This window comes from Oncorhynchus clarkii, chromosome 6 (assembly GCF_045791955.1).
Source record: "Oncorhynchus clarkii lewisi isolate Uvic-CL-2024 chromosome 6, UVic_Ocla_1.0, whole genome shotgun sequence".
Classification (NCBI taxonomy): Eukaryota; Metazoa; Chordata; class Actinopteri; order Salmoniformes; family Salmonidae; genus Oncorhynchus; species Oncorhynchus clarkii.
Genome location: NC_092152.1, coordinates 51,503,746 through 51,523,973, shown reverse-complemented (window position 1 = coordinate 51,523,973; position 20,228 = coordinate 51,503,746). Strand labels below are relative to the sequence as shown.

General features: G+C 44.9%; 1 protein-coding gene across 7 annotated transcripts in view; it reads left to right on the top strand.

Annotated features, from left to right (window-relative positions):
- Window positions 1-20,228, top strand: part of LOC139411279 (low density lipoprotein receptor-related protein 4) — a 221,804-nt gene that overhangs the window by 135,514 nt on the left and 66,062 nt on the right. For all 7 annotated transcript variants that reach the window (XM_071157355.1, XM_071157356.1, XM_071157351.1 and 4 more), the window contains 4 exons: window positions 1,563-1,679; window positions 12,799-12,912; window positions 13,116-13,232; window positions 15,843-15,971. In XM_071157355.1, the coding sequence (XP_071013456.1) occupies window positions 1,563-1,679; window positions 12,799-12,912; window positions 13,116-13,232; window positions 15,843-15,971 (477 nt within the window). The remainder of the gene's footprint in view (window positions 1-1,562; window positions 1,680-12,798; window positions 12,913-13,115; window positions 13,233-15,842; window positions 15,972-20,228) is intronic.

The window sequence follows — 20,228 nt, the reverse complement described above, 5'->3', positions numbered from 1 at the left end:
TTTGTTCCCCTGTGTGCTGAGGGTTCTTGTCCAGTTCTGGCATTTAGGTCGCCACAGACTTGTACATGTCCCTTCTCCACCCCCTCTAGGATAGAGAAGCTGTCATCGTTAAAGTATGGGGATTCTATTGGGGGGATGTAGGTAGCACACATGAGGACATTTTTGTCTGATGAGATAATTTCTTTATTAATTTCTCGCCAGATGTAAAATGTTCCTGTTTTAACTAATTTAATAGAGTGGGTTAGGTCTGTTCTATACCACGTTAGCATACCCACTGTCTCTTCCCTATTTCACACCTGGTAGTTTGGTGGATGGGACTACCAGCTCTTAACTTAGAGGGCAACCAGTGGGTCCGTCTCCTTTATACCATGTTTCTTGTAGGATGACAATGTCTGTATTTCCAATTTCTTCTCTCTCTCTCTCTCTCTCTCTCTCTCTCTCTCTCTCTCTCTCTCTTGCTTTCTTTCTCTTTTTCTCTCTCTGTTAATAATACAGGACCCATACAGGACTATATGGGTCAGTGGGGCTTTCTTCACCGAGTTACTCCATAATGCCTCTGACACACACACACACACACACACATTATTCGTTCTTACTTCACTCAGTCAGTTCAGACTTCATAGCTGGCTGCCGCATGGGCTGCTTTACTCAGTGAAGTCATGCATTTTTCATGTAGTCCATGTTGGACGGTCAATATTTCATACTTCATATCAACAGGCATGTACGTGTGTGTGTTTGTGTGTATATATTAGTGGCCGGAAGGCCCACAAGAAAGATAACTCTTCTGCTTCTTCGTCCTCCTCCTCTTCCTCCCCCTCTCCTTGGTAATTTCATTATCTGTTGATGACAAAGAGCCAGTCATTCTGCGATGGGTACAGCAGACTCAGCGGATATGCAGTTAGTGAGGAATGTACTGAGTACTGGACTCAGGGAATGGACACATAGAATAGGATATGGAGGATAATAAATAACCAACCTCCCCTCCATCCAGTGTATTTCCCTGCCATCACCTTGTCTTTGCTTATTTCCTATACTTTCTGTTCTCATTCGTCTCTGTCTTTGTTGGGGCATGGATTCTACAATGTGTCATGAGCGTTCCACAGGGATGCTGGCCCATGTTGACTCCAATGCTTCCCACCGTTGTGCAAAGTTGGCTGGATGTCCTTTTGTGCGGAGGACCATTCCTTATACATACAGAAAACTGTTGAGCGTGAAAAACCCAGCAATGTTGCAGTTCTTGACACATGCCGGTGTGCCTGCCTTTTGTCTTGCCCATTCTCCCTCTGACTGGCACACATACACAATCCATGTCTCAATTGTCTCAATGCTTAAAAATCCTTTAACCTGTCTCCTCCCCTTCATCTATACTGATTGAAGTGGATTTAACAAGTAACATCAATAAGGGATCCTAGAATTCACCTGGATTCAACTGGACAGTCTATGTCATTTGTATACTCTGTGTATTGGCTGTGACCATGGGGCCATGTTCGCTATCATGCATTTGTGTGTGTATGCTCGTGCTTTGCTTCGGCTGTGTTAATGGCTGGTGTTTTCCTCTGTAGTGCTGCCCACCTGCTCTCCACTGGACTTCCACTGTGACAATGGGAAGTGTATCCGCCGCTCCTGGGTGTGTGACGGGGACAATGACTGTGAGGATGACTCCGACGAACAGGACTGTCGTAAGTCTCACACACACACACACACACTCACAATTTCTGTAGGCCGTCATTGAAAATAAGAATTTGTTCTTAACTGACTGGCCTAGTTAAATGAAGGTTAAATAAAACAATTCTCCATGCATCCAGTCCTGACCTCAGAAATCTTCCTGCTATCATGCAGGGATGAGATACATGTAAGACACACACCTGATGCACGCTTACATATTTGTAGAATATTTTTACTTCGGGAAGGATATGTGTCAACATGCTGATATATCTAAGCCTTTATACTTGGGCATGAATGAATCTACATACTTTCAGAAATGTCTCATACCTGTAGTCATTACCTGATCAATTTATTTATTTATTTTTACCTTTATTTAACTATGCAGGTCAGTTAAGAACAAATTCTTATTTTCAATGACTGCCTAGGAACAGTGGGATTAACTGCCTTGTTCAGTGGTAGAACGTCAGATTTTTACCTTGTCAGCTCGGGGATTCAATCTTGCAACCTTTCGGTTACTAGTCCAACACTCTAACCACTAGGCTACCTGCCACCCCGGCAGGTATCTGTATAATAAAAAATGTCTAAAAATCAATAGTTATCCGTACATGATATGTAATATTCATCCTTGTATGTCTGATAAAAGGGACCGTCCTGTTTGTTATAGACGATGGATATGATGGGTCATGATTTGGTCGTCAGCGGCGTTCCCTCGCAGTCCAGACCCAACATGGTGGTAGTGTTGGTCTGTGATCCACTTCAAACTGTCAATGCATAAATCATGAATCAATATTGTGTCGATATTGAAATAAAATATTGTCATTTCACTAACCATACCACAAGGTAGCTGCTCTACCTGCTTCCTTCATGACGAGAACAAGCCAAGTTGCTAGCTAGCCAAGTTGCTAGCTAGCCAAGTTACTTAGTTAGCCAGCTAGCTTATATTAAGCTGTAATACAAAATACGGCTAAACTTTTTAAAACATTAGCTGTCACCACATAGCTTGATAGGGGGTAAAAAAATAGCAATGTCATTATTTGTTGGCTAGCTAGGCTACCAGTTAGCCTTTACTGTAGACTAACCCCATTCTGTACAAATGTGGGTAATTGTGGCATTGAAACAAGGCTGCAATGAAAACAATTGGGACTCTAGCGACTGTGTTGGCATCAAAATCCAGGGTGGGAACTATGTCTCTATTCAAGCGTTGATTGACATGGTTATGGCCCGATAGTAAAGTTGAGAAAACGGACCCCTCTGACGCTGTACAATAAATTGTGACGCGTCATGATGTAACGTACAGTGCCCATAATGCAACTCATTCTGTGTCATACAGCCTCTCTCCACCAGGTGTAGCGCTTCTCTCAGATTAAAAACAAGAAAGGGACAGAGTAAAGGGGGATACTTTGTCAATTGTACAACTGAATGTATACATTTTTTGCATCATCACTGCCAGCCATCATGACTCTCAAAAGCTGCTACAGCAGCTGTTTATTTCTGAAGATAACTTTAGCACCTCCCTAAAAATAACTTTTTCAAATTCGACACAAACCTTCAAGTAGGCATGTTATGACACATTATATAAACACTTAATAGTGTTTTATTTACATTTTAGAGGTGATAAGTTGGACAGATCGGGTGAAAAAAGCAGTTTCCTCACACGGCTTATCTCCCTCTTTCAATATCACTCAGTAGGTTTTGCTTCCCCACCCGCCATTTTTCAAAAGACCCAGCATGAAGGTCTCATCATTGATTTTGCTAGTCAGCTAGTTAGATAGCCAAAGTTAGCCAGCTAGCTTGGGTGCTTGAGCACAGAATAACTGTCAAAAGTTACGAACGCTCAACACCTGATGAATATGGCCGGTGTCAGTAAACGTTGGCAAAAAAAGCATCAATTGTTGCCAACAGCATAGTTGCAGTCACCAACGCTCTGGATAACATAAAAATAGCCTAACCAGCTCTGCTAGGGTGAGTAAAATGGTCAGTGAGCTGTTCTCTCATTTGTGTCTGGAAGTAGCTAGCAAGCTAGCCAACAACTGATGTTGTTAGGACAGAACGCTCAGATCAACCCTTAAAGAGATGGGTGGGGCTAAAGCTTAAGAGGGTGTGAACGATGCTGAATGAGTGAAGACAAAGAAGAGCTTTCCAGTAGTAGTACCAAAACATTCGAAGACCATTTTCTCAAAAGTGAGGTTACAACTTTAACAACTTTCAAAGCAGAATTACTTTCCCATTGTTCCTCAACCGTAGAATATGATAAACCATTTTCTAGCTCCAAGTCTCTACTTTTATCAAATGTAAAAAACACTATTTCAAATTTTAATCGAATCGAGCCGGTCGGTCGACAGTTTTCGTAGTGACATTAACATTCTATTGAAATGATTACTTGCATAGTGGAGTCTTTTGTTAAGACCTGCACTGGCTTTGAGTAACGTCAGCTACTACAGCAACTAAAATGATTGCAACACTTAACAAAGAGCTGCAGTTCATTTCGGAATGTGTAGCAAGGAAGCAAGCATTGTGTTTGGGAGAAATCATTCACGAAACCTCAACTATGTCTCATAATGAATAATGTGGAAATTGAGCAAGTTGAGGTGTTTAAACTGCTTGGAATAACCCTGGATTGTAGTAAACTGTTATGGTGAAAACATATTGGTACAACAGTAGCTAAAATGGGGAGAAGTCTCACCAAAATAATGCTCTGCTCTGCCTTAACACTATCAACAAGGCAAGTCAGAGGATGGCAGGATCACGACTGCAATTACTCACCACGGACTAGCATAATCCTCTTTCTGTAAAGGTTTTCTTCCTGGGAAGGAGAGGAGGACCAAAATGCAGCGTGGTTATTTATAAACATCTTTAATGAAAGATGAAAATGTGAACACTATACAAAATAAGAAAACGTGGAAAAAACGAAACAGTCCTAACTGGTGCAAAACACAGAGACAGGAACAACCACCCACAAGATACTTAAAGAATATGGCTGCCTAAATATGGTTCCCAATCAGAGACAACGATAAACACCTGCCTCCGATTGAGAACCACTCCAGGCAACCATAGACTTACCTAAAACACTCAACTGAACACAACCCCATAGACTACAAAACCCTAGACAAAACAAGACACAAAAATCACCCATGTCACACCCTGGCCTAACCAACATAATAAAGAAAACACAGAATACTAAGACCAGGGCGTGACAGTACCCCCCCCCCCCCCCCCCCCCCCAAAGGTGCGGACTCCCGGCCGCACACCTAAACCCATTGGGAAGGGTCTGGGTGGGCGTCTGTCCATGGTGGCGGCTCTGGCGCGGGACGTGGACCACACTCCAACACAGTCTTAGTCCGCTTACTTAGCGTCCCTTGAGTGGCGACCCTCGCCGCCGACCTTGGCCTAGTAACCTTAACAAAGGGCCCCACTGGACTGAGGGGCAGCTCGGGACTGAGGGGCAGGGGTAGGGGCAACTGAGGGGCAGCTCGGGACTGAGGGGTAGCTCGGGACTGAGGGGTAGCTCGGGACTGAGGGGTAGCTCGGGACTGACTGAGGGGTAGGGGTAGCTGAGGGGTGAAGTAGCTCAAGAGAGGTAGCTCAGGTACTGATAGGTAGCTCAGGACTGAGAGGTAGCCCAAGACTAAGAGATAGCTCAGGCAGGTTGACGGCTCTGGCAGATCCTGACTGAATGGCGGCTCTGACGGATCCTGGCTGAATGGCGGCTCTGGCGGATCCTGGCTGACTGGCGGCTCTGGAAGATCCTGGCTGACTGGCGGCTCTGGAAGATCCTGGCTGACTGGCGGCTCTGGAAGATCCTGGCTGACTGGCGGCTCTGGAAGATCCTGGCTGACTGGCGGCTCTGGCGGCTCATGATAGACGGGAGACTCTGGCGGCTCATGACAGATGGGAGACTCTGGCGGCTCATGACAGACGGGAGACTCTGGCGGCTCAGGACAGACGGGAGACTCTAGCGGCTCTGGACAGACGAGGCGCACTGTAGGCCTGGTGCGTGATGCCGGCACTGGTGGTACTGGGCTGAGGACACGCACCTCAGGGCGAGTGCGGGGAGCTGCCACCGGAGGGCTGGTGTGTGGAGGTGGTACTGGATAGACCAGACCGTGCAGGCGCACTGGAGCTATTGAGCACCGAGCCTGCCCAACCTTACCCGGTTGAATGCTCCCGGTCGCCCTGCCAGTGCGGCGAGGTGGAATAGCCTGCACTGGGCTGTGCAGGCGAACCGGGGACACCATACGTAAGGCTGGTGCCATGTACGCCGGCCCAAGGAGACGCACTGGAGACCAGATGCGTAGAGCCGGCTTCATGACACCTGGCTGGATGCCCACTCTAGCCCGGCCGATACGAGGAGCTGGTGTGTACCGTACCGGGCTATGCACCCGCACTGGGGACACCGTGCACTCCACAGCATAACACGGTGCCTGCCCGGTCTCTCTAGCCCCCCGGTAAGCACAGGAAGTTGGCGCAGGTCTCCTACCTGGCTTCGCCATACTCCCTGTGTTCCCCCGCCAATACATTTTTGATGGCTGACTCTCGGGCTTCCTTGCCAGCCGTGTTCCCTCTTATCGCCGGCTCCTCTTTCCGGCTGCCTCTGCTCTCCTAGCTGCCTCCACCTGTTCCCATGGGAGGCGATCCTTTCCCGCCAGGATCTCCTCCCAAAGGTAGCAACCCTTGTCATCCCATGTCCATTCCTCCTTGCGCTGCTCCTGCTGCCGCTGCCTGTCACCACGCCGCTTGGTCCTGTTATGGTGGGTGGTTCTGTAACAGTTTTCTTCCTGGGAAGGAGAGGAGGACCAAAATGCAGCGTGGTTATTTATAAACATCTTTAATGAAAGATGAAAACTTGAACACTATACAAAATAAGAAAACGTGGAAAAAACGAAAGTCTTAACTGGTGCAAAACACAGAGACAGGAACAACCACCCACAAGATACCTAAAGAATATGGCTGCCTAAATATGGTTCCCAATCAGAGACAACGATAAACACCTGCCTCTGATTGAGAACCACTCCAGGCAACCATAGACTTACCTAGAACAGTCAACTGAACACAACCCCATAGACTACAAAACCCCTAGACAAAACAAGACACAAAAATCACCCATGTCACACCCTGGCCTAACCAACATAAAAAAGAAAACACAGAATACTAAGATATATACACACACACACACACACACACACACACACACACACACACACACGCACACTCCCATTAAGAGAGGTCACTGCTCCCATGGCAACCACACCTGACTCTGAGGATGACATTTTACCTTACTGTTCACATGCTTCCTCCTGTTGCCTGGGTGTGTATGTGTGTGTGTGTGTGCATTTGTGTATGCATGTGTGTGCACGTGCCGGGGAAAGAAACTGGAAAAGGCTTCAGCTGGCTGGCAGCAGTAGAAAGGCATCGAGAGAGTGGTAGTGTGTATATTTATACACTCATATTTATATCGCCATGTACTTACACACGTCAGGAATTGGTGCATATTTTTACTTACATGTACTTATATGCTTCATCCCAAATGGCACCCTATTCCCTATATAGTGCACTACTTTTGAGCAGAGCCCTATGGAATAGGGTGCCATTTGGGAAGCAGCCATACACAGGGCACTGATGTTTCCCTATCCACTCCAGCTGTCAGTGTCGGAGTTGTTTCTGGGTTGAGATGTAGTTAGTGGTCAGTCTAAATGAAGACTTTGTCCAACTGCTTTGATCCAGAGTGACTCACTGGGTTGAAAGTGTCCCAATATAATCCATGTAGAGGCTGAGTATTTCCATTGGCCTGATCATACTGCTATATACCCTGTGTAGTGAGTGGAAATGTATGCCGGGAAATTATTTCAACTATACTATGGCTCTTGAGGGAGCCTTCAAAATAATGTTCTGGATTAATTTAAATATTTTTAAATGCTTAAAGGGATTTATAAGGTTGTGCTTGCACACACACATTCACAACTGTCTATTACAATAATGTGTCACAATAAGTACCCTGTGGTTGAGATAGATTTCAGTCCACACACCTTTGCACCCATTAAGTCATTATCAGAGATCACCACATAGATCGGAATGAGAAACTTGGTATGATTAATTTCCAACTCCATGGATTGAATTTCCTGAATTTCTGGAGATGTAATTGATCCAAGCTAACCCTGCCAGCTTGTACCTCAGTTCATCCTTTTTTTTCCTAAATTACTCGTTAGATGGAGGTAAGCTCTCTCTCTTTCTCAGATTCTCTCGTTCCCTCGTTTTTCCCCCAGATAACTCTGTATAGAGGTGGGCTTTCTTTCTCTCTGATTCTCTTTCTCTGATTTTCTCTCTCTCGCTCTTTCGCTCGCTCCGATTCTCTCATTCCCTGCTTCCCTCTCTCCTGTCTGACCCATATTTCAGGAGCCAGACGTAGAATCCCATCCTGATGGGGGGTCCGTCTGCCGTGAGCCAGCCATTAATTTTTAATCTTCATGCCCCAGCCCTGTAAATTTCCCCCTCCGTCGCTCCTCGGCCTACTTATTATTTCAGGCCTTTTTCTCTCTGTCTTTCTGTTCCCCTCCCTAGTTTCTTTCCCACCACTGTTGTTGTTTTATTCCATTATTTAAAGAGAGAAGGGGAAGAGAAAGGAGAAAGACGGGGGAGAATCCGTCATGCTCCACTTGAGCTTAGCGACTTGTCAAAGTTTCAGACAACAAAACTGGAAAAAGAGACGTGTGTGTGTGTGTGTGTGTGTGTGTGTGTGTGTGTGTGTGTGTGTGTGTGTGTGTGTGAAAGTGAGTGAGTGAGTGAGTGTGTGTGTGTGTGTGTGAAAGTGAGTGAGTGTGCCGGTATGGGTGTGTTCCTACGTTCATATCATGTTTTTGTTTGTTTGTCAAACATTCAGCAGAACATCAGAACACCAGCAGAACTACATATCCACAGTGTTATCACACACCAGACCTAGGTTAAAATACTATTCAGAGCTTCTGCTCTTTTTTATAACCTGTAGGTAGGTAGGTAGGTAGGTAGGTAGGTAGGTAGGTAGGTAGGTAGGTAGGTAGGTAGGACTGGAGTCTGATGGGATTGTTCACAACTTCTGCTCTTTTCTATGTCAACTCATGGGATGAAAGGAGGATGCAAGGCAGGCAGGGGCAAGGAGGGAAGGCAAATCCTGAAAGTGCATAGGTAATACTCAAGGAAACATAAAACGAGTTATAAAATGAATATATTTTGTTTTATTTATTTTTTCACACACACACAAACACACCTCAATGCATAATGACCCTGGTAATGAATCACAGTGACCTTTCATCTCTAACCTCTGCCCGCTCTCTGACTGATGATCTGCCTAAGGACACATGACTTCTGAACTTTCTGGCTTAGGAATTAGAGGGAGGGAAAGAGGGAGACAGATGAGAGATTCAATTAAATTCTACTAAGTGTGCCAAGTGAGTTTTTGGAATGAGATTCAGCCATAGACTTGTAGTTTAAAGACTAATTTAGGGGCTAGCTTTGTCTTCTGCTCCCGTTCCGGGTCCTTCTCCTACTCTGTTGCATCTGAATAGGAGAGGGGCGAGAGTAATCTTAAATAAAAATACGAATATATCTCGTCTTTTCTGTTCTGAGGACTCTGTTGGGTCATAAAGCACAGGATACCTGTGTGTGAGAAAACAAGAGAAAGAAATGAGAAGTAGTAGATATGGGTCACGTTCCATCGCAATAGTCACTGAGGTAGGAAGTACAGTCTCAATGAAAAATACGAATTTTATCCTCAAACATTTCTGCGGCCGTCCCTTTTTTCCTGTCTCTCTAGTCCGCTGAACTGCCGTCACATTTGTAAGTGGATTTCTTTGACTGAGCCTCTGTATGCATTTTATCCGCAGTCCATGTATAATTGAGGTATATTTCATAATTAGTTAACCTTCTAAGGCAGCAACCCCCCTCACACATACATGCACACAAACAACATGCTTGAAATAATATATCACCCCCGGTCTGGGGCTATTCAGGCAGAAATCATGGTACTTCCTTCTGATACTAACCTGTTTACCTGTCCGTCCTTTAGCCAGGACTATTGTTGTAGGCCTAAGAGAGCTAGTAAGTGGAACTAATCATAACATCAGATAAATTATTGTAAGGAGGTTTTGGGGGGTTGTTGTGCTGGATATGACTAGGTATTTTAGATCAGAGGTTAACCATCAGTGTGAAGGTTAACCATCAGTGTGAAGATGACGGTGGAAGAAATGGCAGCCGTTTTACGGGCGCCTAACCAATTGTGCTTTTATGTGGGGTTTTTCACGTTATATGTTACTAATTTTGTACATAATGTTTCTGCCACTGTATCTTACGTCACAAAAAAAAGCTTCTGGATATCAGGTCAGCGATCACTCACCTCGGATTAGACAAAGATTTGTTTCTGCAACAAGAAAGACGCACAGGATGTACTTCAGACACCCGACAAGGCCAATATCCCTGTCATTGGTAGGAGAAAGTGACGCAGGTATAGAGGACACAGGGCGAGTGGGGAATCTGCCTTTACCATCAATATTACTTGCCAAAGATAGATGAGGTACGATCACGAATATCCAATCAACGGGACATCAAAAACTGTAATATCATATGTTTCACCAAATCATGACTGAATGACGACATGGATAACGTTCAGCTGGCGGGATGTACGCTGCACCAGCTAGATAGAACAGCACGAGGGAACATGGTCTGTGTGTGTATATATATATAAATATATATATATATAATATAACAGCTGGTGCACGAAATCTAAGGAAGTCTCTAGATTTTGCTCGCCTGAAGTAGAGTATGTCATGATAAGCTGTAGAGCACAATATTTGCTCTCCATCTATATTTTCTGGGGCTGTTTGTTTATCTACCACCACAGACGGATGCTGGCACTAAGACCGCACTCTGTATGAGGAAATAAGCAAACAGGAAAACGCCCACCCAGAGGTGGCACTCCTAGTGGCCGGGACTTTAATGCAGGGAAACTGAAATCAGTCTTAACTAATTTCTATCAGCATGTTAAATGTGCATCCAAAGGAAAAAAAAAAACTCTAGACCACTTTTACACCACACACAGAGACGCATACAAAGCTCTCCCTCGCCCCCCATTTGGCAAATCTGACCATAATTCCATCCTCCTGATTCCTGTTTACAAGCAAAAACTAAAGTTGAAGGCACCAGTGACTCGGTCAATAAAGAAGTGGTCAGATGATGCTGATGCTAAGCTACAGGACTGTTTTGCTAGCACAGACTGGAATATGTTCCGGGATTCCTCCGATGGCATTGAGCAGTACACCACATTAGTAACTGGCTTCATCAATAAGTGCATCAATGACGTCGTCCCCACAGTGACTGTACGTACCTACCCCAAGCAGAAACCATGGATTATAGGCAACATCCCTACTGAGCCAAAGTGTAGAGCTGCCGCCTTCAAGGAGCGGGACTCTAACCCGAAAGCTTATAAGAAATCCTGCTACGTCCTCAGACAAACCATCAAACAGGCAAAGCGCCAATACAGGACTAAGATTAAATTGTACCGATGCTCGTCGGATGTGGCAGGGCCTGCAAACAATTACAGACTACAAAGGGAAGCACAGCCACGAGCTGCCCAACATTCACAAGGCCGCTGGGCCAGACGGATTACCAGGACGGTTGCTCTGGGCACGTGCTGACCAACTGGCAAGTGTCTTCACTGACATTTTCAACATGTCCCTGATTGAGTCTGTAATTCCAACATGTTTCAAGCAGTCCACCATAGTCCATGTGGCCAAGAACACAAAGGCAACCTGCCTAATTGACTACAGACCTGTAGCATTCACATCCACAGCCTTGAAGTGCTTTGAAAGGCTGGTCATGGCTCACATTAACACCATTATCCCAGAAACCCTAGACCCATTATATTTTGCATTTCGCTCAACAGATCCACAGATGATGCAATCTCTATTGGACTCCTCACTGCCCTTTCCCATCTGGACCAAAGGAACACCTACGTGAGAATGCCATTCATTGACTACAGCTCAGCGTTCAACACCATAGTTCCCTCAAAGCTCATCACTAAGCTAAGGACCCTGGGCTTAAACACCTCCCTCGGCAACTGGATCCTGGACTTCCTGACGGGCCGCCCCCAGGTGGTGAGGGTAGGCAACAACAGATCTGCAAAGCTGATCCTCAATACGGGAGCCCCTCACATGCGTGATCAGTACCCTCTTGTCCTCCTGTTCACCCACGACTGCATGGCCATGCACAACTCCAACACGATCATTAAGTTTGCTGACGACACAATAGTGGTAGGCCTGATTACTGACAACGACGAGACAGCCTATAGGGAGGAGGTCAAAGACCTGGCCGAGTGGTGCCAGAATAACAACCTATCCCTCAACGTAATCAAGACACAGGATATTATTGTGGAGTACAGGAAAAGGAGGACCGAGCACGCCCCCATTCTCATTGACGGGGCTGTAGTGGAGCAGGTTGAGAACTTCAAGTTCCTTGGTGTCCATATTACCAACAAACTAGAACGGTCCAAGCACACCAACACAGTCGTGAAGGGGGCACTATTCCCTATTCCCTAGCCTATTCCCCCTCAGGAAACTAAAAAGATTTGGAATTGGTCCTCAGATCCTCAAAAGGTTCTACAGCAGCAACATCACTGCCTGGTAGAGCAACTGCTCAGCCTCCGACTGCAAGGCCCAGTATATCACTGGGGCTAAGCTGCCTGCCATCCAGGACCTTTGTACCAGGCGATGTCAGAGGAAGGCCCTAAAAATGGGCAAAGACTCCAGCCACCCCAGTCATAGACCGGAGCGCAAAGTCTAGGACTAAAAGGCTTCTCAACAGCTTTTACCCCGCAAGCCATAAGACTATGCATTGTTGGTTAAGGAATTGTAAGTAAGCATTTCACTGTAAGGTGAATACGTGGTGTATTCGGCGCATGCGACAAATAAACTTTGAATTGATGGGAGGTTGTCCACTGGAGGTTAATAGACAGCTACTTTTCTCTGTATGAATGTAAGAGAAATGTTACTAAGCTGTTGTGTGCGAGCATGCGGTGCGTGCACACTTGTACATCATACAAGTGGTGTATAGGATGTTGTTTGTGTGATTTGTCCTTTCGTTGACATCCTGTCTCTCTCTCTTTGTCTGTAGCTCCTAGAGAGTGTGAAGAAGATGAGTTCCATTGTCAGAACGGCTACTGCATCCGCAGCCTGTGGCACTGTGATGGGGACAATGACTGTGGGGATAACAGTGACGAGCTGTGTGGTGAGCTACACATGCACAAACACACACATGCACACCATACATTCACTCCTACAGTATACACATATATTCAGAAAGTTATTGTCTTTGTCACAACTCAATCCGTTGACTTTAATAACTCAATATCTCTCTTTCCCTCTCTCTTACTTTCTCTCTCTTTCTCCCCTCTATCTCACTCACTCACTCACACTCACTCTCTCACACAGACATGCGTAAGTGTTCCGATAAGGAGTTTCGCTGTACAGATGGGAGCTGCATTGCTGAACACTGGTACTGTGATGGAGACACTGACTGCAAGGACGGATCAGATGAGGAAAACTGCCGTGAGTTGCCCTGTGTGTGTGTGTGTGTGTGTGTGTGTGTGTGTGTGTGTGTGTGTGTGTGTGTGTGTATGCCTATATTTGTCCTGATTCACACATGGACAAGAGATGGAGACCCTGACACTGTCAAAAGAGGAATACATCCAAAACTAAGCTTAAACACAAAATAAAAATGTTTATTAAAACATCCAGATGCCCAAATAAATCATCAGTGCATAAATGAAAGGTGAAAACAAAACACAAACGTTTCTGCTAAAACGTTTTTGTTTTCACTTTTCATTCATGCGCTATGATTTTTTCAGCCACCATGATGTTTTAGTAATTGCATTCAAGCCTCAGTTTTGAAAGTATTCCTTTTTTCTACAGTGTGTGAGTCTCCATCTTTTCCAGTATTCTTATTTTGACTCCTACACACCTGGAACAGACACTATTCAGTATTAAGGACCATCAGACTCGTATCATATATATATGCATGTTGTGAAATGGAAATGTTTTGTTTTTTTGCATATCCCAACACCCCCTGAAACACGTACTATACGTGTGTCCTCACTCTCTCTCTTCTCTCTCTCTGGCGATAGGGATTTCAATAGTATCGATAAAGGATTGGCAGCAGGATTTCAAAGGGCCTCATACAGGTGTACAGTCGTGGCCAAAAGTTTTGAGAATGACACAAATTTTAATTTCCACAAAGTTTGCTGCTTCAGTGTCTTTAGATATTTTTGGCAGACGTTACTATGGAATACTGAAGTATAATTACAAGCATTTCATCAGTGTCAAAGGCTTTTATTGACAATTACATTAAGTTGATGCAAAGAGTCAATATTTGCAGTGTCTTTTTCAAGACCTCTACAATCCGCCCTGGCATGCTGTCAACTAACTACTGTGCCACACCAGGGTGTGATGATGGCAGCCCATTCTTGCATAATCAATGCTTGGAGTTTGTCAGAATTGGTGGGTTTTTGTTTGTCCACCTGCCTCTTGAGGATTGACCACAAGTTCTCAATGGGACTAAGGTCTGGGGAGTTCCCTGGCCATGGACCCAAAATATTTATGTTTTGTTTCCCGAGCCACTTAGTTATCACTTTTGCCTTATGGCAAGGTGCTCCATCATGCTGGAAAAGGCATTGTTTGTCACCAAACTGTTCCTGGATGGTTGGGAGAAGTTGTTCTCGGAGGATGTGTTGGTACCATTCTTTATTCATGGCTGTGTTCTTAGGCAAAACTGTGAGTGAGCCCACTCCCTTGGCTGAGAAGCAACCCCACACATGAATGTTCTCAGGATGCTTTACTGTTAGCATGACACAGGACTGATTATAGCGCTCGCCTTGTCTTCTCTGGACAAGCTTTTTTCCGGATGCCCCAAACAATTGGAAAGGGGATTCATCAGAGAAAATGACTTTACCCCAGTCCTCAGCAGTCCAATCCCTGTACCTTTTGCAGAATATCAGTCTGTCCCTGATGTTTTTCCTGGAGATAAATGGTTTCTTTGCTGCCTTTCTGGACACCAGGCCATCCTCCAAGTCTTCGCCTCACTGTGCGTGCAGATGCACTCACACCTGCCTGCTGCCATTCCTGAGCAAGCTCTGTACTGGTGGTGCCTCGATCCCGCAGCTAAATCAACTTTAGGAGACGGTCCTGGCGCTTGCTGGACTTTCTTGGGCACCCTGAAGCCTTCTTCACAACAATTGAACCTCTCTCCTTGAAGTTCTTGATGATCCGATAAATGGTTGATTTAAGTGCAATCTTACTGGCAGCAATACCCTTGCCTGTGAAGCCCTTTTTGTGCAGAGCAATGATGACAGCACATGTTTCCTTGCAGGTAACCATGATTGACAGAGAAAGAACAATGATTCCAAGCACCACCCTCCTTTTGAAGCTTCCAGTCTGTTATTCGAACTCAATCAGCATGACAGAGTGATCTCCAGCCTTGTCCTCGTCAACACTCACACCTGTGTTAACGAGAGAATCACTGACATGATGTCAGCTGGTCCTTTTTTGGCAGGGCTGAAATGTAGTGGAAATGTTTTTAGGGATTCAGTTAATTTGCATGGCAAAGAGGGACTTTGCAATTAATTGCAATTCATCTGATCACTGTTCATAACATTCTTGAGTATATGCAAATTGCCATCATACAAACTGATTTGTGAAAATTAATATTTGTGTCATACTCAAAACTTTCGGCCACGACTGTACACTCTGAGCCTTATCTTCCCTTTGTTGTCAAGGGGTGTGTGTGTCAACATTCCCAACTTCTCCAAATTATCCTCATCCCTGACCTATTTTGACTGCCCTATTGTAAAACAAACTGAATGTCAGTGTAACCAATGTGAAATGGCTAGCTAGTTAGCGGTGGTGCGCGCTAATAGCGTTTCAATCGGTGACGTCACTCGCTCTGAGACCTGAAGTAGTTGTTCCCCTTGCTTTGCATGGGCTTGGCCCGATGCTTCGTGGGTGACTGTTGTTGATGTGCCCGGGTCGGGCGAGGGGACGAAAGCTATACTGTTACATCAGAACCACACACTGTCTTTAAAGTTTATGACAGAAAAGTTTGGGGGTGAAAGAGAATGTGTATTAAATATGTACCCCTCTCCCTTTCTCTCTCTCTCTCTGTAGCATCTGATGTAATGACGGCCACTTGTAGTGTTGAAGAGTTCCAATGTGCGTACGGACGCTGTATTCTGGACATTTACCACTGTGACGGAGATGACGACTGTGGAGACTGGTCTGATGAGTCCGACTGCTGTAAGTACACACACACATCGGATTCAGGTGGCTAATCATTAACATCTGCAGGCTGTATTTTACAATATACCGGTATTGATGCATGGACCGGTTTAGGTTTTTACTTTACCTTCTATAACGGTATTTGAATGTTTGGTTTGTTAAATATGATACGCCGTGTTTAACGTCCATTTTTATAGTTTACTTCGCTACTTGAGTCATCTCCGCTCACTCTCTCTCCAGACCTAGCCCCACCCCCTGTCACTCAAGGAGCACATTTGTTGTTCTTCAACCACAAGACACTTACGTTCAGTCTGCATGGCCAATGCAGCATATGCAACAATGTTGATAACAACAATGCTGTTTTCACTCCTCTTTGGCATTTCTATTCATTTTTGTGTTAAACAACACTATTTAAAGTGCCCACTATCATATTCTAATTATAGAATTGGAATAATCATTCTATTTCCATGATTCCAACATTTCACCCAAGTGTTTTGCTCTAAATCATAAGTCAAATCGCTATAGCAACATTTGGTTCAAAATAAGGTTTTGATTGTTTGCCCATATCATGCAGCCCTACATGGCAGAGTGAAAATTATCTCAAATGAGTTCAGGAAAGTTGAATTGAACAGTATAAACAATCAGAATGAAGAAAGACCCATTGAAATCACTTAGAATGTATGTGTTGCCACCCTGAGTTCATGCACTACTTATAAAGCAAATGTAGAAATGTTATAATTTAAAAACATAAAATACTGTCAAATGCCATCATACCAGCTATATTATTTTTTAAATAGCAAGATATGATGTTTTGGCCATATCGCCCAGCACTAACGCCAGCACCATACATGCTACATCAGAGGCTGCTACACTGCCATGCAGAAAACACATAAGGTACCTCAAATTCCTCTGCTACACACACACACACACACACACACACAGATAACTTGTTGTGGCCAGACTGCCTGTTGGAATTCTACCCACAATGCCAAGCACCCTATTTCTCAAGTGGAATGTAAACAAAGGGGTCAGTAGGTTAGGGGCAGGGAGGAATGCAGTTGGGCTACAACTTTATCATGAGGGACGGGAGTGAGAGAGTTCAGTGTTTGGGAAGTGCCACTGACAACCTTTGTCTTTTTAAGGCTTTGTCAGGTGAAAGCAATAGTGTCAATACTTCCAGTCAAGTATACATAAAAGAAAAGAGATAAGGATAGGATCGGCTGAGGTTGGTCTCCCGATTGGAGCAGTGGTCTAGCAGTTGACACTATTGCTTTCACCTGACAAAGCCTTAAAGAGATAAGCTAGCTGTGCCACTAGAGATCCTGGTTCGAGTCCAGGCTCTGTCGTAGCCGGCCACGACCGGGAGACCCATGGGGCGGCATACAATTGGCCTAGCGTCGTCCGGGTTAGGGGAGGGTTTGGCCGGCAGGGATGTTCTTGTCCCATCACGCACTAGCGACTCCTGTTGACACAGCTGGGCGCAATGCACGCTGACACGGTCACCAGGTGTAAGGTGTTTCCTCCGACACATTGGTGTGGATGGCTTCCGGGTTAAGCGTGCATTGTGTCCAGAAACAGTGCGGCTTGGGTGGGTTGTGTTTCAGAGGACACACGGCTCTTGACCTTCGCCTCTCCCGAGTCTGTACAGGAGTTCTGGCGATGAGACAAGACTGTAACTACCAATTGGATATCACGAAATTGGGGAGAAAAATGGAACAAGTAAAAAATAAAAAGGTTCAGCTGAGGTTGAACAGAATTGAGACAAGTTGGTGATGGCAGATCCAGCTGTTACCATTGTAGCAATGATTGAGCTTGAGCACTGAGCAGTGACATGTTAAATGGCTACACTGCAGAAGTCTGTCTCCCTCACTCATTATGGCTCTCTGAGCGTTCCCTGACACAGATTCCTGGAATGCCCTGTCCCACTCTCCTTGCTGACAGCTGTCGTGCTAGAGCCTGCTGCTCCGCGATGTGACTATGTTACTTGTGTGTGTGCATGTCTGCGTGCATTGGAAAGCATTTCCCATCCTTTTCTTTTGAATACACGCAAGCTTGCCAGTGTTTCGATTAGCACAGGCTATCACGTTTCTCTTCATCACTCCAGAGAATATACCCTGTTAGACTACTGCTAAGACCTCACTGCTTTCACGTCCTTACTTTCTGTTAATTTATCTCTATCTCAGGTTTTCATGTCTCTCTTTGTACTATCTCTCTGTCCCACAGTCTCTTTCTCTCTCTCGCACTCATTCTCGCACTCACTCTCACTCACTCTCTCACTCACTCTCATTTTCTCTGTCATGGTAGCCCACACAAAGGCCTGTATATGGGGCTCTGTTAGCATGCATCAGACTAGGGAGTAGGATGAGAGGAGAGAGAGCTGTGATTCTCAAACTCCTCTCTTCTTTGATGTTGTCTTCAATGGTGATAAACTTTTATTTAAGGCTTTCATCATGACTGACTGATCAGTAAGGTCATGTTAGTTGCATGTCTTCGTCCCCCCTCCCATCTCTTCTTCTCCTCTATCATCCCTTTCTCCTCCCTCCTTCCTCCAGTAGGAACACAAGCATTTTGCTACACCCGCAATAACATCTGCTAAATATGTGTATGCGACCAATAAAATTTGTTTTGATTTGATAATTGCCCCCTTGCCTGGAGATATTTCGAATTTTTGGGAAAGTGGAAAACGCATCAAAGAAAAAGAAACAAGGACAGAGATAAAAAAAAAAAGGAAAAGAAGATATTACACTACAGCTGGGAGAGGAGACATACCAGAGAGGAATAAGACTAGCCATTCTCACTGCATTTCTTGGCATAGACTGTATGCTGGACGCTTTGATAGAAAAACACTGGCACACTCTCAGATGGGCATGGCTTGTGTATTCAGAATGGAGAGAGATCTGGGCAAACAAGCAGATCAAACGATTCTCTGTGTGTTTAGTGGTGTGTGTGTATGTATATATCTGTGTATTCGGTGTGTGTCTGTATTCTGAGAGTTGGGCACACACAAGCAGATGAAACAGTTCTCTGTGTATGTGGGTGTCAATGTGGGCGACAGGGTACCAGCTGATAAGTGGGTTTGAACATGAGAACACTGTCCATTTAATGTTTCTTTCCATTTCTCTCTCTAATATATATACACTGCTCAAAAAAATAAAGGGAACACTTAAAAGTCAATCAAGTCAATCACACTCCTGTAAAATCAAACTGTCCACTTAGGAAGCAACACTGATTGACAATGAATTTCACATGCTGTTGTGCAAATGGAATAGACAACAGGTGGAAATTATAGGCAATTAGCAAGACACCCCCAATAAAGGAGTGGTTCTGCAGGTGGTGACCACAGACCACTTCTCAGTTCCTATGCTTCCTGGCTGATGTTTTGGTCACTTTTGAATGCTGGCGGTGCTTTCACTCTAGTGGTAGCATGAGACGGAGTCTACAACCCACACAAGTGGCTCAGGTAGTGCAGCTCATCCAGGATGGCACATCAATGCGAGCTGTGGCAAGAAGGTTTGCTGTGTCTGTCAGGGTAGTGTCCAGAGCATGGAGGCGCTACCAGGAGACAGGCCAGTACATCAGGAGACGTGGAGGAGGCCGTAGGAGGGCAACAACCCAGCAGCAGGACCGCTACCTCCGCCTTTGTGCAAGGAGGAGCAGGAGGAGCACTGCCAGAGCCCTGCAAAATGACCTCCAGCAGGCCACAAATGTGCATGTGTCTGCTCAAACGGTCAGAAACAGACTCCATGAGGGTTGTATGAGGGCCCGATGTCCACAGGTGGAGGTTGAGCTTACAGCCCAACACCGTGCAGGACGTTTGGCATTTGCCAGAGAACACCAAGATTGGCAAATATATATATATATATATATATATATATATATATATATATATATATATATATATATATATATATATATATATACAGTTGAAGTCAGAAGTTTACATGCACCTTAGCCAAATACATTGAAACTGTTTTTCACAATTCCTGACATATAATCGGAGTAAAAAATCCCTGTCTTAGGTCGGTTAGGATCACCACTTTATTTTAAGAATGTGAAATGTCAGAAAAATAGTACAGAGAATGATTTATTTCAGCTTTTATTTATTTCATCACATTCCCAGTGGGTCAGAAGTTTACATACACTCAATTAGTATTTGGTAGCATTGCCTTTAAATTGTTTGACTTGGATCAAGTGATTTGAGTAGGCTTCCACAAGCTTCCCACAATAAGTTGGGTGAATTTTGGCCCATTCCTCCTGGCAGAGCTGGTGTAACTG